Source organism: Trichomycterus rosablanca, chromosome 14 (genome assembly GCF_030014385.1).
Source record: "Trichomycterus rosablanca isolate fTriRos1 chromosome 14, fTriRos1.hap1, whole genome shotgun sequence".
NCBI lineage: Eukaryota > Metazoa > Chordata > Actinopteri > Siluriformes > Trichomycteridae > Trichomycterus > Trichomycterus rosablanca.
This window is the reverse complement of record NC_086001.1, coordinates 30952794-30977142: the sequence shown is the minus strand read 5'-3', so window position 1 is coordinate 30977142 and position 24349 is coordinate 30952794. Positions and strand designations below refer to the sequence as shown.

The 24349-nt window shown below is 40.9% G+C and overlaps 2 protein-coding genes across 2 annotated transcripts in view; one reads left to right on the top strand and one right to left on the bottom strand.

Moving 5' to 3' along the window:
* LOC134326291 (zinc finger protein 420-like) overlaps positions 1-24349 on the bottom strand; it is a gene marked incomplete at its 3' end in the record, with an annotated part of 192081 nt that overhangs the window by 134417 nt on the left and 33315 nt on the right. The gene's annotated exons all lie outside the window — the stretch shown is intronic.
* Positions 1718-23410, top strand: LOC134327049 (E3 ubiquitin/ISG15 ligase TRIM25-like). The gene is made up of 5 exons (XM_063009124.1): positions 1718-2296; positions 2414-2527; positions 12010-12049; positions 21705-22221; positions 23368-23410. The coding sequence occupies exons 1-5, from the start codon at positions 1718-1720 to the stop codon at positions 23408-23410; spliced, it is 1293 nt and encodes a 430-aa protein (XP_062865194.1).

Here is a 24349-nt window from a genome sequence, read left to right as displayed (position 1 = left end):
TGTCAGTAAACTCTTTTATTTGTAAAATAAACACTGAAGTGTCACATGAATGTCCATTCTGTTCACAGAGGGAAACAGTTTTTCATGCATTTATGAATTGCTCCAGGCTGCAATCTCTGTTTTATTTTTTACAGGACATTTTAAAATCTTTTAATGTTGGTTTTACTTCCCAGGTTTTTATCTATGGTTTTAAATATGTCAGGAGGGACAGGCACAAGTGCCAACTAATTTTATCCTGGGTCAAGCAAAGATGGCTATTTATATAAGCAGAAAAAACAAAATAGCACAAAGCACTGACTGTGATGCATTAACAATCCTGAAAAGATTTGTTAAATCAAGGATTATGGTCGATTTTAACTTTTATAAGAGTACAGGAAACAGTGACAGTTTTGAGAATGTATGGTGCTGTGAAGAGGTTCTGTGCTCCATAGTAGATGAGCAACTCTCTCTTTATTTTAAATTATTTTGATGTAAATGCTAAATATGTATTTATTGACTAATTTCTATTGAAAATAAAGGAGTATAAAAAGTCAAAAGTGAAGTCAGCAGAAGTGAAACTGATCTGATCCTGTTCTGTTCTCTCTCTCTCTATCTCGCTCTCTCTCTCTCTCTCTCTCTCTCTCTCTCTCTCTCTCTCTCTCTCGCTCTCCTTTAGTTCAGCAGAAGTGAAACTGATCTGATCCTGTTCTGTTCGAGTGCGGATCTGTTCCGTGTCTGTGTTTGTAGTTTTGTTGATAATTAAAGTTGATGAACGCAGGTGAGTTTATACATTTCCACACTTCTGTACATTACTGTGTATTGTTACTTTATGTAGTTCAGATTGTTGATTTGATTTAAACACACTTGTTTTGAACAGAACACTCACGAACTAAACCATGAAGTCTTGGACATTTGCCTGACATTCGAGTTTCTTTCGGCTCGTTCTCGGCTAATAAACATCCAAAAATGAGTGAAACTGCATTAACTGATTTTGCAGTAAACAAGGAACAAACTACAATCAAATACGTTTTCTGTAAATGTTTATTTTCTGTTATTTTGTAAATGTGAGGTTCATCTGCACTGAAATGCTAAGGAAGTGCTAAGGGAGCATCTAAAAAGTGCATGAAGCCGAGGTGTGGTTATTACCCAGTGGCATGTACCATTCAATACAACTGTATAAAGTTCTACAGTATGGGTACAGTAGAAATTTATAGTGTCAAAAATTCTAAAAACAATCATTTTAATATAATAAACTTTGCAATAGTTACCTAGTGACATGTACCACCCAATACAGAAACAACCCTAGAGTATGGGTACAGTAATAAATAATTAAAAGTAAAATAAATAACAAATTTTCTTTCATATTACCAAGGATGTAGTAGTTAACTAGTCCTTTGTACTAGTTACTACAACCACATTATAAAAGTCCTACAGCATGGGTACAGTAATGAATCATAAAATGTACTACAGTAAAGGTACAGTAATAATAAAATATAGACGATTAACAACAATTAAGAAACACAAATTTTGATAAGACGAATGTTGTAGTCGTTTCTCTGTCACTTGTACTACTTACTACAACCACATTACAAATTAAAAGTCCCACAGTATTAGTACAATAAGTAATCAAAAAAAATTTTTTTTACATGAACATAACGCTCACAGACTAAACCAGGAAGTCTGAACTGCTGTAAATAACCTGCTGTGTTTACTGGTGTTTCTGTTTACATGTAGAAACATGGCCGAGTCCAAAATTCCAGTAACTCAGGACGAGTTCAGCTGTTCAGTCTGTCTGGAAACACTGAGAGATCCAATAACTACACACTGTGGACACAGTTTCTGTATGGTGTGTATTAATAACTGCTGGGATCAGGAGGATGATAAGGGAACATACAGCTGTCCACAGTGTAGACAAACATTCACTCCAAGACCTGTTGTGAGTAAAAACATTATTCTGACTGGAGTTGTGGAGAACCTGAGGAAGAGAAAATTCCAAGATCCACTTCCTTCTGGACCTGAAGATGTGGAGTGTGATTCCTGCACTAGGAAAAAATACAAAGCAGTTAAATCCTGTCTGGTGTGTTTGGCCTCTTTCTGTGAAACTCACATCCAACTTCACTATGAATCTCCTGCTTATAAGAAGCACAAGCTGGTTGAAGCCTCCAGACGACTCAAGGAGCAGATCTGCTCTCAGCATTATAAACTTCTGGAGGTTTACTGTCATACTGATCAGCAGTGTATCTGCATGTTGTGCACCATGGATGATCATAAAGGACATGATACAATATCAGCTGCAGCAGAAAGAACTGAGAAACAGGTAAAAATATTATACAGCTCTCTTTAACAAGTAACAACTCATTAGCATTTACACTGACATTGTTTATGTGGTGGTCGTAGACAATACAAGTAAATTCTGAATTGTTATTCTGTGTAGAAGCAGCTGCTGGAGATCCAGAGAAAATTCCAGGAGAAAATCCAGAACAGAGAGAAGGAAATTTGTGAGTTGATAATCGCCGTGGAGTCTCACAAGGTAAGTTTTATAAATAAAAAGTTCTCAGGATCAGTCCGACTCTCCTCCATTAAACCAATCTCCATTAAAAATGAGATATTTTATATCTCGGGTAACTTTGCAAGTGATGGAGCATTTTGTTATGAGTTAAAAAATTCTTCAAATTCTGCCTGGTTAGTTGGTGATTGATGCTGTACAACAATTCTGAGGTTGTGCTGATAATTATAAGGGTGATAAGATCAGATTAGGACTTTGACTGAGCCACCCAAGAAGATTATTGATTGTTGCTTTGGATCAAGATGCTTAAACATAAATTACTGTATAAGATTCCTGCTAAAGACTTGAGAAGATCACTACATTGAATTTCCCAGTCCTGGCCAGGCTGCTCTTTCCTGATACTCAAAAGAATTTCTGTAACTGTATGCTACCACCAGCACATTTTACAGTATATATGGTGTTTTTGGGGTTTTATTAGATTTAATCCACTCATATCATTTTGAATTAAGGACATACAGGAGCAGGTGTGTTGTATTGAAAATATGTGAGGAAATATAACATGCTGATAAATGCAGTAAAAACTAAAGTGATGATGAACACTGAAGAAGTGCTGGAGTTTAAGGTGGAAGGTAGAAGACTGGAACTCTTTCTTATATTTGGAAGTAGAGTATCAAATACTGCAGTATGTGCTGGTAAAGTAAAAAACTGGCCACCAAGCTATGAGTGATGAAAGTCTTAGTCTGGCCAGGAGCTACATATGGATGTGAAGGATGGACACTGAAGAATCAGGAAGGAAGACACATTTAGGCTTTTGAGAATGAGTGCATCAGAAAACTGCTGAAAATCTGATGGGGGAAGAAGATGGCCAGAACAGAAAAGGAGCTACTGAACCACATTGTTCTGCAAGTAACGTTACATCTGGGCTTCTCTATGATTAGATCCCTAACTTGTTTAAAATGTTTTCTGACTTTCTTTTGATTTCTAAATATCTGAGTGAGAAACGTTTCCTCTTTCTGAATCTTCTAACAGTGTTCTGCACAGACAGCAGTGAAGAACATTGAGAGGATCTGTACTGAATTAATTAACTCAATTAACAGAAGATGCTCTGAGCTAAAAGATCTGATCAGAGATCGAGAGACAGCAGAAGTAAGTCGAGCTGAAAAAGTCCTGAAGCAGGTGGAGCAGCAGATTGTAGAGCTGGAGAGGAAAGATGCTGAACTGGAACAGCTTTCACACACAGAGGATCCCGTCCATTTCCTCCAGGTAACAGCACTAAAAATAATTATATTATTGTTGCACCAGTCCAAGAAATAAATTACAGTGATCCCTTGTAACTTGATGTCCCCTCAAAATCTTTAAAACTTGATGCATTTGTTCCCTTAAACTCGATTATTGTTAGCATTCATTCAAACATGGTGGGGAGAGCCGGAAATGCAACAGAAACCACGTCACAAGCAAAGCATCCTCTCCTGTCTTCCCAGAGGTCTCCTTTTTATAGGCGTCTCCTCCTGGTGGTAGCTTTGCGCATCTTCGTGCATCTTCCACAAATCTGTAACATAGGGAAAACCCCCTACACAAAACACATTATGACCCATAAAGTCGTAACACTGGGGGTTCTGAGATATTGTGAAAATCAGAATCAGCTTTTCTGAGAGATCATGAAATACTGTTAATGTTATCTGGAGAAACATCACTCTGTGCTTCATGTCTGTCATTCATTATTTGTGGTTCATCATCATCTTGTTTCTCTGTGAACATTATTTGTCTGGATGTAGAATGTTAAGTCTCTCTCGGCTCCTGCTGGATCTGCAGAATCAGCCACCATCACAATCAGTCCTTTCCTCTCATTTGATGATGTTACAAAGTCTGTATCTCAGCTGAGAGAGAAAGTAGAAGAATTCTGGAAAGAGCAGTGTGAGAAGATACCAGATGAAGGTGAGTTCAAGCCCTCAGTGTTTCATTGTCTCCAAAATGCTTCGGTACTCAAACATCAAACAAAACAATCAAATCCACCAACATGAACATTTTACATCTAACAACATAATTCATTTACTCATTAACCCAGTACTGGTCATGGTCACAGTGAGTCCAGGGTTGAATGAAATACACTCACACTTGGTCAGTTCCTCAGACTTCAGGTCACTTTAGACAAACACTGGGAGAACATGCCAAACTTATTACTGGCTGTACCTGTGACAGTTTCTGGTGTAAATACGTATTTACTGTGATTAGTGATTGTGCTGTTACTCTTTCTGCAGTGAAGAAAGTCCGGATTACTTCACCTCCTGAAGGTGAAATCAGAGAAGATTTTCTACAGTGTAAGTTTCTCACAAGCACACAAACATACACAGTGCAGTGAAAAAGTATTTGCACCCCCCAGTTACAGTGGGGCCAAAAAGTATTTAGTCAGCCACTGATTGTGCAAGTTCTCCTACTTAGAAAGATGAGAGAGGTCTGTAATTTTCATCATAGGAAATCACATTGTAGGATTTAGATTGTAGTTTTAAAGAATTTATTTGTAAATTATGGTGGAAAATAAGTATTTGGTCACCCACAAACAAGCAAGATTTCTGGCTCTCACAGACCTGTAACTTCTTCTTTAAGAAGCTCTTCTGTCCTCCACTCGTTACCTGTATTAATGGCACCTGTTTGACCTCGTTATCTGTATAAAAGACACCTGTCCACAGCCTCAAACAGTCAGACTCCAAACTCAACCATGGCCAAGACCAAAGAGCTGTCGAAGGACACCAGGAAGAAAATTGTAGACCTGCACCAGGCTGGGAAGAGTGAATCTACAATAGGCAAGCAGGTTGGTGTGAATAAATCAACTGTGGGAGCAATTGTAAGAAAATGGAAGACATACAAGACCATTGACAATCTTCCTTGATCTGGGGCCACACGCAAGATCTCATCCCGTGAGGTCATGAAAACGGTGAGCAAAAATCCCAGAACTACACGGAGAGACCTGATGAATGATCTGCAGAGAGCTGGGACCAAAGTAACAAAGGCTACCATCAGTAAACACACTACGCCGAGAGGGACTCAAATCCTGCAGTGCCAGGCGTGTCCCCCTGCTTAAGCCAGTACATGTCCAGGCCCGTCTGAAGTTTGCCAGAGAGCATATGGATGATCCAGAAGAGGATTGGGAGAATATCATGTGGTCAGATGAAACCAAAATGGAACTTTTTTGTAAAAACTCAACTCGTCGTGTTTGGAGGAAGAAGAATGCTGAGTTGCATTGCAAGAACACCATACCTACTGTGAAGCATGGGGGTGGAAACATCATGCTTTGGGGCTGTTTTTCTGCAAAGGGGACAGGGCGACTGATCCGTGTTAAGGGAAGAATGAACGGGGCCATGTATCGTGAGATTTTAAGCCAAAACCTCCTTCCATCAGTGAGAGCATTGAAGATGGAACGTGGCTGGGTCTTCCAGCATGACAATGATCCCAAACACACCGCTCGGGCAACGAAGGAGTGGCTCCGTAAAAAGCATTTCAAGGTCCTGGAGTGGCCTAGCCAGTCTCCAGACCTCATCCCCATAGAAAATTTGTGGAGGGAGTTGAAAGTCCGTGTTGCCCAGCAACAGCCCCAAAACATCACTGCTCTAGAGGAGATCTGCATAGAGGAATGGGCCAAAATACCAGCTACAGTGTGTGCAAACCTGGTGAAGACTTACAGGAAATGTTTGACCTCTGTCATTGCCAACAAAGGTTATGTTACAAAGTATTGAGTTGAACTTTTGTTATTGACTAAATACTTATTTTCCACCATAATTTACAAATAAATTATTTAAAAATCCTACAATGTGATTTCCTGGATTTTTTTTCTCATCTTGTCTCTCATAGTTGAAATGTACCTATGATGAAAATTACAGACCTCTCTCATCTTTCTAAGTAGGAAAACTTGCACAATCAGTGGCTGACTAAATACTTTTTGGCCCCACTGTATCTGTATTTTTACATATTTGTCACACTTCAGAGGTCATGAAGTTAAAACAAGTAAAACAGACATTTAAACTGCTGTCTGTATATTTTTGATCCAGGAGATTTTATGAACCTCAATCATTTAGTCACAGAAACCATTGAAACATTACATTTACATTTTCAGCATTTAGCAGACGCTCTTATCCAGAGCGACTTACAGAAGTGCTTCTATAGTGAACATTTAATTTCTCAAGTTTAGGTAAACAACAGTCGAAGAACACAAATCTGCTAAAACCTGTTAGAACCAAAGTGCCTTTTTTTTTTTTTTTTTTTTTTTTTTTGGGGAAATGGAAAAGAATGGAACAAAATGTTAGTAAATAAGTACAAGTCAGCGTAAGTGTTTAGTAAAAAGGTGCGTTTTTAATTGTTTTTTAAAGACAGCAAGAGACTCAGATGTTCGGACAGACAGAGGAAGTTCATTCCACCACTTGGGCGCTAGAACAGAGAAGAGCCTTGATGCTTGTCTTCCTTTAGTCCTGGATGGATAGTCGAGCGAGACTAGAGGCTCGGAGGTTGCGTGGTACAGAGCGGGGTTTGATTAGGCTTCGAAGGTAGCTTGGGGCTGGTCCATTTTTGGCTTTGTAGGCAAGCATCAGTGTTTTAAACTGAATGCGTGCAGCTAAAGGAAGCCAGTGAAGAGAACGCAGCAGTGGGGTGATGTGGCAGTGTTTGGGTTGGTTAAAAACCAGACGGGCAGCTGCATTTTGAATGAGCTGTAAGGGTTTAATCGTGGACATGGGAGCTCCAGCCAGAAGGGAGTTGCAGTAGTCCAACCGTGAGATTACAAGTGATTGCACCAGAATCTGGGTAGCTTCCCTGGAGAGAAATGGACTAATCTTCCTGATGTTGTACAGGAGGAACCGACACGATCTTGTCATGTTGGCTATATGAGGAGAGAATGTCAGCTGGTTATCAAGGACAACACCAAGACTTCTTACCTTATCAGATGGTCTGATCTGGGAGTCATCCAGAGAAATTACTAGGTCCTGGGTTGGAGACTGATCTCCAGGAATAAGCAACATCTCTGTCTTGCTGGGATTAAGTTTTAGATGATGAGCCGACATCCATTGTGAGATATCTTGCAGACATGCTGAGATGCGAGCTGAGACTTGCGTGTCTGAAGGAGGAAATGACAGAACGAGCTGAGTGTCATCTGCATAGGAGTGGTAGGAGAAGCAATGGGAGGCTATGACCTTGCCCAGAGAGCAGGTGTAGATAGAGAAAAGAAGTGGGCCAAGTACAGAGCCCTGAGGAACACCGGTTGAGAGAGTGCATGGGGGAGATATGGATCCCCTCCATGACACTTGGTAGGAGCGCCCTTCCAGGTAGGAGGCCATCCATTGCCATGCTGAACCTGTTACTCCAAGGTTGGAGAGAGTGGTCAGGAGAATGCTGTGATTCACTGTGTCGAAGGCTGCAGAGAGGTCAAGAAGAATAAGGACAGATGACAGTTTGGCTGCTTTGGCTGCATGAAGCTTCTCAGTAACTGCTACAAGAGCTGTTTCCGTAGAATGTGCTGCCTTGAAGCCAGACTGGTACGGATCGTGGAGGTCATTCTGAGTGAGAAAGGCAGATAGTTGGTTATAGACAGCACGTTCAAGAATTTTGGATAGAAAAGAGAGGAGTGAGACAGGTCTGTAGTTGTTGATGTCTGTAGTGTCTAGTGTAGGTTTCTTAAGAAGGGGAACGACCTGAGCCTTCTTAAAAGCAGTAGGGACAACACCTGATGTCAGGGAGTTGTTGATGATGGGTGTGATGAAGGGGATTAGGTCCTGTGAGATGTCTTTGAGGATGGTGGATGGTATAGGGTCGAGTGTGCATGTAGTGGGATTGCTGGATGAGAGGAGCTGTGTAACCTCATCCATGGTGAGTGGGGTGAAGCTGGTGAGTGTGTTGGTGGGTTGAGGGTCAGTTGAAAGTGGGTCAGTCGGAGAGAAGGATTGATTGATTTTGTCGATCTTGTCCTGAAAGAATGTTGAAAAGTCAGTAGCAGTGAGAGAGGCAGAAGGGGGAGGAGGAGGGTTCAGAAGAGAGGAAAAGATAGCATGAAGCTTACGTGGGTCAGCAGCAGATTGTTCAAGCTTGGCTTTGTAAAAAGATGTTTTTGCAGCAGTCACGTCAGATGAGAATCTGGACAGCAGATCGTGGTAGGAGTGGAGATCAACACCAAGCTTAGATTTCCTCCACTTTCTCTCAGCTGCCCTTAATTCTCTTCTGTTGCTGCGCAGTGCATCTGAAAGCCAAGGAGCAGGGTGAGAAGGTTTTCCTCGTTTGAGGGTAAGAGGACAGAGCTGATCGAGGGATGTTGAAAGAGAAGAGAGTAGAGTATTAGTTGCGGAGTTGAGTGGAAGTGTAGCAAGCATGTCAGGGTTAGGTAGTGAAGTTAGGATGGTGGAGATCAACAGGGAGGAAGATAAAGAGTGAAGATTGGGGCATGTTGTAAGGGTGAAAGGGTGAAGTGATGGTCAGAGAGGTGGAGTGGGGTGACAGTGAGGTCCAGAACAGAAGCTGGACGGCTGAAGACCAGGTCCAGAAGATTGCCTCCTTTGTGTGTAGGAGGACTGTGGTTAAAGAGGAGGTCGAAAGATGAAAGAAGAGGAAGAAGACAGGAGGACTGAAGTGTAGGGAGATTAAAGTCACCAAGAAGAGTCAGAGGAGTTCCATCTGAAGGGAAGAAACTCAGAAGAACATCCAGCTCTTCTATGAAGTCTCCCAGTGCGCCAGGTGGTCTGTAGATGACAATGATATGAAGAGTAATCGGAAAAGTAACAGTAATAGCATAAAATTCAAAAGATGAAATGTTAAGGTGAGAAACATTCACAGTAGTGAATTGCCATTTCCTGGTCAGGAGCAAACCTGTACCACCACCCCTACCAGATCCTCTCGGTGTATGAGAGAAGGTGTAGGCAGAGGATAAGGCTGCTGGTGTTGCTGAGTTCTCAGTGGTGATCCATGTCTCAGACAGTGCCAGGAAGTCAAGGATGTGAGAAAGTGCAAAAGCTGAGATAAAGTCAGCTTTCTGGACGGCTGATTGACAGTTCCAGACCCCACCTACCACCACTGTTTGAGATTGTTGCAACAGTTGGGGGTAGATGAGGTTGCTGGCGCTGCTGTTCCTATAATGTGCCCTCTGATGTCTGCAGGGTCTGTGAGATATAAGCACAGGAATGTTTGAGTAGCACATGCTGACTAAAAAGTTTGATAGATTGAACAATGTCAGAGACTGATAGTACTTACCCAAGTTAGTTTAGATTAGTAGAAAAAAACCTAGTGATAGAGAAGACCGTACCGTCTGTAGCGGAGATTTAATTTTATACTAAGCTTAGCCCTGCCCCTCAATTCACACCTAGGCCTCTAACAAAAGGCACCTGAAGCCACTTTAACCAATCAGCAAAACACAGATTAATGCATCAACAGACTATTTTTTAACAATAGTTAAATGCTACTTAAATGCTACTTCAATTCTAGCAATGTTAATAATCAAAGTTACAAAGATAGAGTCTAGAACAAGTTACAGCAAAAATATACACTTTAACCAGAAGCTTACCTTACCCAGGAATACAAATGAACACTATAAAAGTTACAAGCACTGATTAATTCAATGGCTGGAGATTTAATTTTATACTAAGCTTAGCCCTGCCCCTCAATTCACACCTAGGCCTCTAACCAAAAAAAAAACACACACACACACACACACGCACACACACACTAACATACACCAACACACATTCACACTTACACATACACATTACCAGACACACACGCAGTCTCATATATGCGCGCACACGTACACACAATTCAAAAAGCTTTATTAGCATGACTGTGTTTGTTTGTTGTTGGATTGTGTTCTGCTGGTGTGTGTCTGTGTACTGTTTGTGAATGTGTTGTGTTTATGGGATGTCTGTGTTTCTCTGTAGTGTTTGTGTGTGTTTTTGTACTGTTTGTATGTATGTTTGTGGTGTTCATTTGTTTGTGTAGCATTTGAGTGTGTTTAAGTAGTATCTGTGTGTGTGTGTGTGTGTGTGTGTTTGTGTAATGTATGTGTGTGTTTGTGTGATTGTGTAGTGTCTGTGTGTATGTGTAGGGTTTATATGTGTTTGTGTAGTGTTTGTGTAGTGTTTGTGTAATGTATGTGTGTGTTTGTGATTGTGTAGGCAAGGCAAGGCAAGTTTATTTGTATAGCACCTTTCATACACAGTGGCAATTCAAAGTGCTTTACATAAGGAAAAAAAAGTTAATTAAAAGCAGTAAAACATTCCTGAGATCTAGAACCTCAGAAAGACTTCTTGCAAACATTTAGTGACAATTAAGAGATCATGAAATTCAAACAAGAGAGATAAAAAATTAAAAACATGAAAAATTAAAAGAAAATATTGTAAAATATACCCTACAATTTGGGAAATACGAAATTAAAACAAGAGAGATAAGCAATTAAAACATGAAAACTAAAAGAAAATATAGTAAAATATACACTACAATTTAGAATGTTTAGAGTGTAGTCTGTGTGTATATGTAGTTTGTTCGTGTGTACTTGAGCAGTATTTGTGTGTGGTGTTTGTGTAGCGTTTGCGTGATTGTGTAACATTTGTGTGTTTGAGTAGTATTTGTGTGTATGTGTAGTGTCTGTGTGTATTTGTGCAGTGTTTGTGTAATGCATGTGTGTATTTGTGCAGTGTTTATGTAATGCATGTGTGTGTTTGTGTAGTGTTCGCGTGTGTTTATGTACTGTTTGTGTATGTGTGTAGTGTTTGTGTAGCATGTGTGTGTATGTGTGATTGTGCAGTGTATCTGTATGCCTGTTCAGTGACTGTGTGTTTGTGTAGCGTTTGTGTGTGTTTGTGTAGTATTTATGTGTGCTTGAGTAGTATTTGTGTGAGTAGTGTTTGTATGTGTTCCTCAGTATTTAAGGAACAACTCATCCACAGAAGAATTAGCACACAGACTCGTAGATGCTGCCATTAACATCGCTTTTTATTATTCCTCCCCTCACCTTGTAACCACACATCTCTTAACCGTGAACTCCCTCTATTGGCTGAACTATGACATATACATATCACTACATCCCCCTCTTTCAGCTGTTAACCTCTCTCTTATTATTGTCCATAACCAACTCTAATCTGGAACTATTATACAGCTGGTCTTTGCTTCTATCAAGTCTCTATGTCTAACAACAATTCTAAACATGCTCTATATTTTATTCCATATTTTCAGACTCTATTTCTTTTTTTAATAACCATACTTTTATCTAAGCTGAATGCCAGGGTAGACTACCTGGACATTCTGACTCTGCTGAAGGGGTTTATTCTGCCCTTTTCTTGACAGCAGGTCATACTAATCTATCTTAAATATCTTACAGGTTCATTCTTTGTGGAGGACGGGAAATTCTCCCTGACCTTGTCCTCCTCCCCTCCTGGCTCTGCTGGACTGGTGATGGACAAGCAACCAGCTGTGCTCTGTTTCTTCTTACAGTGCCCAGATCAGTGTGAACATAGTAGGAACTTGGCATCCCAGAAGAACCTTGAACAGTTCCCTTGGTATGAGATGTTCTTATCCACACTTTCTGTCCTGGAACCAGAATGGGTAGGTCTCTGGCTTTGTGTCTTCTGTTGAACACATCCTCTTGTTTCTCTTTCAGTAGTTTATCCTTCTCTCTGAAAGCCTGAATGTTTGGCCATCTCGGGTTTAGTGTGTGTGGAGAAACTGGGATGGTAGAGCATATTCTTCTTCCCATTAAAAGCTCTGCCGGTGACACTCCATGAGCTAAGGGGGTCGCTCTGTATGCCATTAGAGCTCTTTGAGGATCCTGATTTTTGTTCAGGAGTTGTTTTACTGTACGCACAGCTCTCTCAGCTCTGTGGGTACCGTGGACTACTGGTAATGTGAGTGAAATCATAGTCCTGAGCAAATTCTGCAAATTCCTTGGAAGAAAACTATGGTCCGTTGTCTGTTACTAAGATTTCTGGAACCCCATGCCTAGCAAAAATTCCTTTAATTCTACCCACAGTGCTTGCAGTTGTCTGTGCAGGGAGGTTTGCGACTTCAATGTATCTGGAAAAATAATCTACTACCACAATATAGTGAACATTTTTCCACTGAAATATGTCAGCCGCCACGGCCTGTCTGGTAACTGAGTCGTGAGAAGAGGTTCCTTTCTGCTATGTGAGAACTGACAGCAGATGTCGCATCTTTCTATCAGCTGCTTTATGTCTCCTGACAGTCCAGGCCACCACATTGAGTGCTGTGCCCTTGCAATGGACTTTGTCACACCTAGGTGTCCCTGGTGTAGTTTCTCCAGCATTTCACTACGCATTGTCTCTGGAATCAATATCCTTTCTCCTTTTAGCAGAATCTGATCAGCTTCATGGATATCAGATCTTTCTGACCAGTATGGCACAAGATAATCTGGTACTGACCTTTGATGTCTTGGCCAGCCATTCCTTGTATAGATCCTTAGCTGTTTACACGCTTGATCTGTGTTCTGCTCTTGCTGGATCTGCTGTAATTTCAGTTTTGTGGCTGGTATCTGTTGCATTATGAGGTCAATGTAGACTCTGCATTCACTCTGCAAAGTATCAGTTTCTCTGCAATTTTCCAGCATTAGAGGTGCTCTCGACAGAGTATCTGCTGTAACCAGCTGTTTCCCTGGAACGTGAAAAATCTTGTACCTGAATCTCAGCAGTCTGAGTCGGAATCTCAAGATTCTTGGAGGAATATCATCAAGTGATCTGGAACCAAGCAAAGAGATCAGTGGTTTGTGATCTGTAAACACAGTAAATTCCAGCCCAAGTAGGTATGCACTGAGTCGCTCACATGCCCAGGTCACAGCAAGTGCTTCTTTCTCTATTTGTGCATATCTGGTTTTGGCGGTCGTCAGACTCCTGGAAATGTACACCACTGGTCTCCACTCTCCATCTTGTTGTTTCTGCATCAGTACTCCTCCCAGACCATACGAGGAAGCATCAGCTGATACAACTGTTTGTTTGTCTGGGCTATATTTAGCCAGGATTGCAGGTGAACTGAGTTCTTTTTTGACATCTTCAAAGGACTTTTGTTGTTGTGCATCCCATGTCCAGGTACTGTTGTTTCTCAAAAGGTCTCTTAGTGGTTTTGAGAGAGTAGGTATTCGAGGTGAAAACTTGGCAACATAGTTCACCATGCCCATGAAACGTCTCACGCCCTCAACATTCTTTGGCTCTGGCATGTCAACAATAGCCCGAATTTTATCTGGGTCTGCTTCAATCCCCTGTGCACTTATGGTGTGTCCCAAAAACTTTACTTTACCAACAGCAAATTCACATTTGTCATTCAGTGTGAGGCCTGCTCGTTCAAGTTTTTGATGAATTTCACACAGCCGACTATCATGCTCTGGTCGGTCCTTTCCAAAGACTAATATATCATCTGCATGGCACAAAGTTCCAGCTGTGCCTGCCACGATCTGTGAAATTCTCAACTGAAAATGCTCTGGTGCTGAGCAGATCCCAAAAGGTAGACGTCGGAAACAATATCTGCCATAGGGAGTGATAAAAGTCGTCAGTGGCTGAGAATCCCTATGCAAAGGTATCTGCCAAAATCCTGAGGTCGCGTCGAGTTTGGAAAATACAGCTGCACCATCTAACTGCGCTAGGGTGTCATCTACTGCAGGTAGAATAAGCCTCTCTCTACGAACATTCTCATTCAGTCGTGTAAGATCTACACATATTCTGATTTTGTCATTGGGTTTTGGCACTACGACCATACCCGCACACCATTCTGTTGGCTCTTCAATTCTCCTTATAACTCCCATAGCTTCCATCCGTTGCAGCTCAGCTTTGACCTGCCCTAGGAGAGGTAACTGCGTGGTGCTGACAATGCATATGGAGTAGCCCCTTCAGTCAGTTCTATTTTGTAACTCTCCTGCAGTTTCCCCAACCCTGAGAAGACTTTAGGAAACTTTGCTTTGAAAAGTGTTCCAGCTTCCTGAACTGAAGCTACCGGTTGCAGCAATTGTAAGTTCTTAATGGCAGGCAGGCTCAAAAGTGGCATTACTAGATCTGCAACAACATACACTTCCTCTAGTGTTTTTGCTTTCTTTAGCTTTAGTTGAGCATTAAAAGTGCCTAGAACATTTAGGGGGTGGTTATCAGGACCACTGATTGTTTTCTTAGGCTCCTGTAATGTCCCATGTCTGTTTTCTGAAAACATAGATGCCGGTATCGCAGTGACAGCTGCACCTGTGTCTAGCTTAAAGCAAACTGGCTCACCATTAAGGATTATTGTCTTTTTCCAAATTTTATCTTCAACTAGAGTTTGAACAGTTCCCATAAACATGAGTTCTTCATCAGGTTTCTCATTGTGAACTATTGTTTCAACTCTTTTTACTGACCTGCAAACTACTGCAAAGTGTCCTTTTTTTCTGCATTTCCTGCAGTCAGCCTCTCTTGCTGGACACTGACTCCAAGCATGTTGAGGAGTTTTTCCACATCTTTTGCAATATGTCCCTTGTTTTGTTTTGTATTCTGTGTGTGACTTCTGTGTTGACCCTTGGAACTTGTGTATCGTCGGTTTCTGTTTAGACATTTTCCCTGTTGAAATTGCATCCACATTAATGTCTTTTATTTCTGTTGTATCACGTCTTATCAGTGGTTGCTGTTTCTTTATTTCTTCACTTTGTCTCACCTGTATTATCGTTTTTGCTAGCGTCAGGTTTGGGTCCAACTATAATCTTTCTGACAATTTTCCATCTTTGATACCCACCACTATGCGGCCTCGTATCATCTCCTCCAACAAGTCGCCATATTTACAATGCTGAGCGAGCTTGTGAACATCAGTAATAAAACTTTCTGCTGTCTCACCTGGTTGTTGGTATCGACTGTTGAATTTAGCTCGTTCGTATATGATATTGTGTTTGCCTATGAAATGATCATCAAAGGCTTTCTTAACATCATCATATGACTTTTTCTGAGCTTCAGTCAAGGAAAGCGTGTTCAATATGTCGTCACTTTTATCACCCATAATATAAAGGAGTGAGTTGACTTGGTATTCCGAGTCTCTCTCTGCCAAACCTGAAGCCATTCGAAATCGCTCGAAACGTCGCAGCCACTGCATCCACGTAGTAGGTTCTTCGAAATTAAAGCTGCCCGGCGGCGTGAGGGAGAAAATCTGATCCATTGCCATTATGTTCTGTTGTGTGTTGCTAACTGGGTTATCGACTCCAGCACTTTCACTTTCTAACAACATAAAATGGCGAGTTTCCTTTTATTCTTTTACTCACAGTCTCAGTGTAAGTCCAACAACACTTCTGACACCATGTATGTGTTCCTCAGTATTTAAGGAACAACTCATCCACAGAAGAATTAGCACACAGACTCGTAGATGCTGCCATTAACATCGCTTTTTATTATTCCTCCCCTCACCTTGTAACCACACATCTCTTAACCGTGAACTCCCTCTATTGGCTGAACTATGACATATACATATCACTACAGTGTTTGTATGTGTTTGCGTAGTGTTTTTGTAATGTATGTGTGTATTTGTGTAGTGTTTGTGTAATGTGTGTGTGTTTGTGTAGCGTTTGTGTCTGTTTGTGTACTGTTTGTCTATGTGTGTACTGTTTGTGTAGTATTTGAGTGTGTGTGATTGTGCAGTGTGTCTATGCCTGTTCAGGGTTCCACTTTAAAATAAGGCTACCTTTATAAAAGGTTTATAAATGGTTAATAAACTGTTTATTAAGGGTTATTAATTATGTTGTAAATGCCTTATAAGTCATTAATAAGCAATTATAAAGCATAAATAGAAAGGGCAACCGGAATGTCACTTGCCAAATAGTGATCCTACATCATTACCAAATAGTGAACCCACATCAATCTGTAATGTTAAACCTCAGATCTTGTCAGATACTTATCTAGCTTTGTCTTCTCTATCAGTCAGCATTAAACCTGTCAGCTTAATCACATGTTAATAAGTTTAACCATTTAACCACAATTTTTAACCGTTTAACCACCAACAGGATGCCTTTTTTAGTCATTAATGATAATGTGGCGAAAATTAACATATGAAATGACTAAATTCACATTCTAAGGTCTTAGCTATATTTATTTTTACCTTGACATTTTCAGCATACTGACATCTTCCTCATGGTTGCCACAGGTTCTGGTTTACTGCAGACCACTCTCAGATATATGTGACCCATCTAAACCATCTCAAACTTATTTTAAAGTGTAACACACTTCACCATTTGTAAATGAGTTACTAACACTTATAACTGCAAAACAGGAGCCTTATTTTAAAGTGTTTGAGTAGTATTTGTGTGTTTGAGTAGTATAATAATAATAATAATAAATCACATTTATATAGCGCTTTTCAGTAACCCAAAGACGCTTACAAAGAACAATTGGTAATGCAAAGAACAATGAACGACAAACAGGCAGAAAACAATTATACAAAAAGTCAAAGTGACATCAGATAAAGAGACTGACAGAGTACAATTGGTAATACAAGGAGAAAGTAAACTATGATGAACAGGAATACAATAATACAAAGGAAAACAACATATAAGGGGGGGGGGGGGGGGGGGGTTACTGCGGCAGGTTAAGATGGAGGAAGACTATAAGCAATTTAAATGATGGATTGGATTTAAATGATGATAGTGAGTTTGATTGTTGAATATGAGGAGGAAGAGAGTTCCAAAGGCGTGGAGCAAGTCTGGAAAATGCTCGATCACCAAAGCTATGGAGATTAGAGGAGGGAACGGTGAGCAGACCAGCAGTGGAGGAACGAAGAGCACGCACAGGCTTGTAAATGCAGACGAGGTCAGAGAGATAGGACGGGGCGAGATTATTGAGAGCTTTATATGTGAGTAGAAGAATCTTAAACTGGATACAATATTTTATGGGAAGCCAGTGGCGGTTTTGGAGAACCGGTGTGATATGGTGGTGGGACCGAGTGTAAGTGAGGAGGCGGGCAGCTGAGTTCTGAACCATCTGGAGTCTTTGAATCTGTGAAGAACTGATGCCTGCAAGAAGGGAGTTACAATAGTCTAAACGACTAGAGATGAAAGCATGGATTAGTGCTTCAGCAGCAGTCTGAGAAAGACATGGGCGGATTTTAGCTATATTGCGCAGGTGAAAGAAAGAGGTTTTAACGATGGAGCTGACATGGGATTCAAGTTTGAGTGAAGAATCAAGCAGAACACCCAAATTCCGGACCACAGAGGAGGAAGACAGAACAACATTATCAAATAACAAAATAATGGGCCCAGCTTTATTAAGAGCAGTTTTTGAGCCAATAAGAATGAGTTCAGTCTTGTCACTGTTTAACATTAGGGAGTTGCATTGCATCCAGTTCTTAATTTCCAGAAGACACGATTCTAGCTTACCAAGTGAGGGGTTACAAAGGGAATCCAGCCTTAGATAAATCTGTATGTCATCAGCATAACAATGAAAGTCAAGATTAAAATGGCGGATAATCTTGCCTAGTGGGAGAATGTATACAATAAATAATAGAGGTCCGAGGACTGAGCCTTGTGGGACACCTTGAGTGAGGGATGAGGTAAATGACCTGTGCCCAGAGAGGGTAACAAATTGCTTGCGATCAGTTAGGTAGGAGGAGAGCCAGTCAAGGGCAGAACCACCAATGCCCAGCTCACTTAGTCTAGTCAGGAGGATGGAATGGTTCACTGTATCAAATGCAGCACTTAAGTCTAGTAGAACTAGAATGCTAGTGGCACCGGCGTCGGCAGACACAAGCAGGTCATTAACTACCTTTATGAGGGCAGTTTCGGTGCTGTGCTGAGACCGAAAACCAGACTGGAAGGGATCGAGTAAGTTATGGCAGTCCAGGAACGCTTTGAGCTGGATTGCAACAACGCGCTCCAGGACTTTAGAAAAGAATGGAAGATTTGAAATCGGACGAAAGTTATTCAAATTGGATTGATCCAGATTGGGTTTTTTAAGAACTGGAGTAACTGCAGCTATCTTGAACAGAGAGGGAACGTGACCAACGGACAATGACTGGTTAATGATGGAAGTGAGATGGGGAACCAAAGCAGACACACAAGCTTTGACTAGAGGTGTAGGAAAGGGATCAAGGCAAAAGTTGTACTTTTGGAATTTGTTATGATTTCATTGATAAGCGATTCCGAAACAGAGTTGAAAGCAGGAAAACAGGGGGAGTTCAATGGTTGGGTAGTCATGGGTGAACAAAGGGGATTTGTAGGCGATGAAGCCATAAGAGAGTTGTTGATTTTGGATATTTTACTAGCAAAGAATTGCAGGAATTAGTTACAGAGTTCAGGAGAAGGTACTGAAATGGTAGCTGGTGGTTTAAAAAGCTTAGCTATGGATGAAAATAAATGCCTAGTATTAGTGCTTGGCCTGTTCAAAATGGTGGAAAGATGGCTACATTTAGCAGCACGTAGTGCATCTCTGTAAGCACAAATGTGTTCTGTATAGGCATCAGCATGAACCACAAGTTTTGATTTCTTATAAAGCCTTTCAAGTCTGCGACAGGCCTGTTTCATTGTGCGGAGTTCAGGTGTATACCAGGGGGCCGAAATGGTGAAGGAAACAGCTTTAGTTTTCAGGGGTGCTACCGCGTTAAGAGTCCGAGAGAGAATTAAGTTAAGCTGTGTAGCATGTTCCTCAGGGGCGAGAGGGGCAGAATGAAGCGGGAGAGCCCTGGAGATAGACTGAATAACATTGCTAACATCAAGAGCTTTAATATTACGAAAAGAGATGACACGTTTGACTGAATGCCGCGTAACTATTAAGGGGGCAGTGAACATAATGAGCCTATGGTCAGATAAGGTGAATGGAAGAGACTGGAGACTATCAATCTGTACAGAGGAGGAACAGACTAGATCAAGAGTATGGCCCTTATCATGAGTGGGGAAGTCAATATGCTGTGAGAAGAGAAAAGAATCGAGTAAGGACAGAAAATCAGTCACATATTTGTTACCCGGAATATTAACATGAATATTGAAGTCACCTAGTAGCAACAAGCGGGTGGATGATGAGCTAGCAAGAGTAAGTAGCTCAGATAATTCTGTAAAGAAGGACCCGTTTGGCTTGGGAGGGCGGTAAATTAGCAGAGCAATGACAGACCCAGGTAGTTTGACGGCGAGATATTCGAAGGATGTAGGAGAGGTGAACCTCAATTCAGTAATAATTAGTTTGCAACTGTAAACAGATGCATAGTCAAAGCACCAGGTTCAGCCGAGTTGGAGCAAATAAGCCGCAGTGCAGACAGCAGAGATGGGACGACAAAGCAAAACAGCCCGGTACAGCAGAGTATAATAGCCGCTGTGCTAACAGCCCGGAACAGCAGAGTAGAGTAGCCGCTGTGCTAACAGCCCGGAACAGCAGAGTATAATAGCCGCTGTGCAAACAGCCCGGTACAGCAGAGTATAATAGCCGCTGTGCTAACAGCCCGGAACAGCAGAGTAGAGTAGCCGCTGTGCTAACAGCCCGGTAAAGCAAAGTAGAGCAACCGCGGTGCTAACAGCCCGGTACAGCAGAGTAGAGTAGCCGCGATGCTAACAGCCCGGTACAGCAGAGTAGAGTAGCCGCGATGCTAACAGCCCGGTACAGCAGAGTAGAGTAGCCGCGGTGCTAACAGAGTAGAGTAGCCAGCCGAGTAGAATAGCCGCGGTACTACCAGCCCGGTACAGCAGAGTAGAGTAGCCGCGGTGCTAACGGCCCGGTAAAGCAGAGTAGAGTAGCCGCAGTGCTAACAGCCCGGTACAGCAGAGTAGAGTAGCCGTGATGCTAACAGCCCGGTACAGCAGAGTAGAGTAGCCGCGGTGCTAACGGCCCGGTAAAGCAGAGTAGAGTAGCCGCGGTACTAACAGAGTAGAGTAGCCAGCAGAGTAAAGTAGCCGCGGTGCTAACAGCCCGGTACAGCAAAGTAGAGTAGCCGCGGTGCTAACAGCCCTGTACAGCAGAGTAGAGTAGCCGCGGTGTTAACAGCCCGGTACAGCAGAGTAGAGTAGCCGCGGTGCTAACAGCCCGGTACAGCAGAGTAGAGTAGCCGCGGTGCTAACAGCCCGGTACAGCAGAGTAGAGTAGCCGCGATGCTAACAGCCCGGTACAGCAGAGTAGAACACATTACAGACAGAACAACATGATGGACACAGCTAAGACATGGGGAGAAGCGGCAGTCAACAGAGGGAACGCCAGCGTACTCTCACCCGGAAATGACGCAGACGCAGGAAATGCAGGAAATATATATATACACACACATACAGTCAAGCTGGAAAGTCTGTGTATATGTATATGTGTGTTTGAGTAGTATTTGTGTGTGTGAGTAGTATTTGTGTGTGTTTGTGTAGTATTTGTGTGTTTGAGTAGTATTTGTTTGTGTAGTGTATGTGTGAGTTTGTGTGATTGTGCAGTGTTTGTCTAATGTGTGTGTGTGTGAGTTTGTGTGATTGTGTAGTGTTTGTGTGTATGCGTAGGGATTTTATGTGATTGTGTAGTGTTTGTGTAATGTGTGTGAGTAGTATTTGTGTTTGTGTAGCATTCATGTGTGTTTGAGTAATATTTGTGTGTGTTTGAGTAGTATTTGTGTTTGAGTAATATTTGTGTGTGTTTGAGTAGTATTTGTGTTTGAGTAGTATTTGTGTGTTTTTGAGTAGTATTTTTGTGTATTTGTTGTGTCTATATGCATGTGTGTTTGTGTAGTGTCTGTGTGTATTTGTGCAGTGTAAGGTGTGTTTGTTTAATGTATGTACGTGTATGTGTGAGTTTCTGCGATTGTGCAGTGTCTGTGTAATGTGTGTGTTTGTGTAGTATTTGTGTGTGTAGTGTCTGTGTTTGTGCAGTGTTTGTGTAATTTATGTGTGTGTTTGTGTAGTGTGTGTGATTGTGTAGTGTTTGTGTAATGTATGTGTGTGTATGTGTGAGTTTGTGTGATTTTGTAGTGTTTGTGTGTATGTGTAGGGTTTGTGTGTTTGGATTGTGTCTGTGTACAGTTTGTGAATGTGCCGTGTTTGTGGAGTGACTATTTGTCTGTGTAGTTTTCATGAGTGTTTGAGTAGTATTTGTTTTATATGTAGTGTCTGTGTGTATTTGTGCAGTGTTTCTGTAATGTATGTGTGTGTTTGTTTAGTGTCACACTCTCTCACACACACACTGTACACACACACACACTGTACACACACACTACACACACACACACACTGCACACACACTGCACACACACTCTCTCTCTCTCTCTCTCTCTTCTATGTTAATTGGTTTATTTTGTGTTTCCTCTCCAGATGTTTGTCGGTTCACACTGGATCCAAACACAGTAAATAAAAACCTCCGTCTGTCTGAGGAGAACAAAGTGGTGACCTGCAGTGGAACATTCCAGTCGTATCCTGATCATCCAGATAGATTTGATAGTTACTACCAGGGTCTGTGTAAAGAGAGTGTGAGTGGACGCTGTTACTGGGAGGTTGAGCTGAGTGGGAATAAAATGATTTTTATAGCAGTGTCATATAAAAGCATCAGCAGGAAGGGAGATGGTGTTGAGTGTGTGTTTGGACGGAATGATCACTCCTGGAGTTTGTTATGTTCTCCATCCAGTTTTTCATTCTGGCACAATAACAAAGAGACTGAAATTCCCATAATGCCGAGTTCCTCTAGAATAGGAGTGTATGTGGATTATGAAGCAGGAACTCTGTCCTTCTACAGCGTCTCTGATACAATGAAGCTCCTCCACAGAGTTCAGACCACGTTCACTCAGCTCCTCTACCCGGGGTTTGGTCTTTATTATGGATCAGAAGTGAAACTGTCAGATTTAACAAATTAAATGTAAAATTTACATGAAAGTGTAACATTAAACTGAGTGATTTTAAAATTTCAGATATTAAAACTAAATTAAATAAAAGACAAACTGAATATTTAAAAACATAAAAGAGAAAACGTGTGTACATTACAAAATGGTAAATGTGATCATTTTCACCTTAAACTTCTTTCTTCTCAAGTCTATTATAAGGAAAATTTTATTATAAAAATGATCATTTTCCTTTTGAACCACAGGTTGGTCATTTCAGCAGTAGCGAGCGCTTATGAGCAGTAATAACTGAGAGACGTTTGGTGTTTAGGCTGTTTAGTACATTAAGCCACATTAAGTATTTTAGAGTCTCCTGGAAAAGCTGATTCTCACCTGATTTCTCCTGAGCTGTAAAACACAAGTTTAAAAGTGAAACCAGCACATGGTGAGGAATAATACAGCAGAACTTAGATACGTGTGGATGGTTTCAGAGGGGATTTGATCATTTCACAGAAATAGTTATTTGCATTGTGGTACGTTCGTTCAGCCTTCATCAGTTTATCTCTGTTCATTCAGCCTACAGCAGTTTAGACCCGCCCACTTATCCACCAATTTGCCTCCACGATGAGCCTGTATAGAGAGAGAGATTTGATTTTTAAAATTACATTTTATTACAACGTAATATTTATTTTCTCCAGAAGAAATCTTTCACTTTATACCATACAGATGTGGTATGTTTGAGAACAACCCAGGCTTTCATCCAGTGACTGATTCTTGATTCTTTTAGCAAGACCACCGCTACAGGCTCTGTATTATTACATTATGAATTGAGTTACAAAATCATTTTCTTCCTCTGTTTTATTCTCCTTCATTTCTTTTATGCATTTAAAAGGTTTTGTTGTTTTATTTTTTATCTTGTTTTTTTAATTTCTATTTTTTTTTTTTTTTTTTTTTATTAAGTCAGTGCATGCCTGTGTGGGTAAAAATCTGTGTGTAAATTCATATAAAATGTCTTTTAGCTGTTGATTTTTGCTACTTTATATTCTAATCTTATGGCTGGGTTCAGAAATAGAGGTTGGTTCAGGATCTGGTTCCTTTCTTTTAAAGTAAAAACAGTAAAATCCATAAAATCTTTAATGATCTTTTTTACCCACCGCCATTAGACTCTACAACGAGTCTCTTCACAGTCGAGGCAGCCAGATCTAATGTTGCTGGACTGATTAGGGCTGTTTTCCCTTGATCGTAAACCACTTATTCACTGAAGTCACTTTATTTTCTAGACCCCAAATTTGCTGTCACATTTTGTTATTGTCATTATTATTATTGTTATTAATAATCTAGTGATAGTAATGGTAATAATGTTGATAATAGTGGTGATAATGGTAGTGGTAATTATAATGGTAATAATAAATGTGTATATTGATACTTTATTGATACAGCATACTTTTTTTTTACTCCATATGTGTATATAGCGGGGCCCCTGTATATTCATCCTTTATTCATGTGTAGAGTTCTGTGTAGAGTTCTGTGTTTTGCTGCTGTAACGAAACAATTTCCATCGGGATTAATAAATTTCTATCTTATCTATCTATATCATATTATTTGTATTTAACAATTCTCCAAAAGTGCCACAAGAGGACATCACAGTATTTTTTTAAGTTAGCAAAATCATTCAGAAGTTAAGAACTAAAGCTTTGTAACCCTAATTAAACACATTCAGGTCTGTAATTTTCATCATAGGTACACTTCAACTATGAGAGACAAAATGAGAAAAAAAATCCAGGAAATCACATCGTAGGATTTTTAAAGAATTTATTCGTTAATTATGGTGGAAAATAAGTATTTGGTCAATAACAAACAAGCAAGATTTCTTGCTCTCACAGACCTGTAACTTATTCTTTAAGAAGCTCTTCTGTCCTCCACTCGTTACCTGTATTAATGGCACCTGTTTGACCTCGTTATCTGTATAAAAGACACCTGTCCACAGCCTCAAACAGTCAGACTCCAAACTCAACCATGGCCAAGACCAAAGAGCTGTCGAAAGACACCAGGAAGAAAATTGTAGACCTGCACCAGGCTGGGAAGAGTGAATCTACAATAGGCAAGCAGGTTGGTGTGAATAAATCAACTGTGGGAGAAATTGTA

Coding starts and splice junctions, on each gene's coding strand:
- LOC134327049 (XM_063009124.1), top strand. CDS start 1,718: ATGGCCGAGTCCAAAATTCCAGTAACTCAGGACGAGTTCAGCTGTTCA. Junction 2,297..2,413: donor CAGAAAGAACTGAGAAACAG/GTAAAAATATTA, acceptor TATTCTGTGTAG/AAGCAGCTGCTGGAGATCCA. Junction 2,528..12,009: donor AGGTAAGTTTTATAAATAAA/AAGTTCTCAGGA, acceptor CCCTTGGTATGA/GATGTTCTTATCCACACTTT.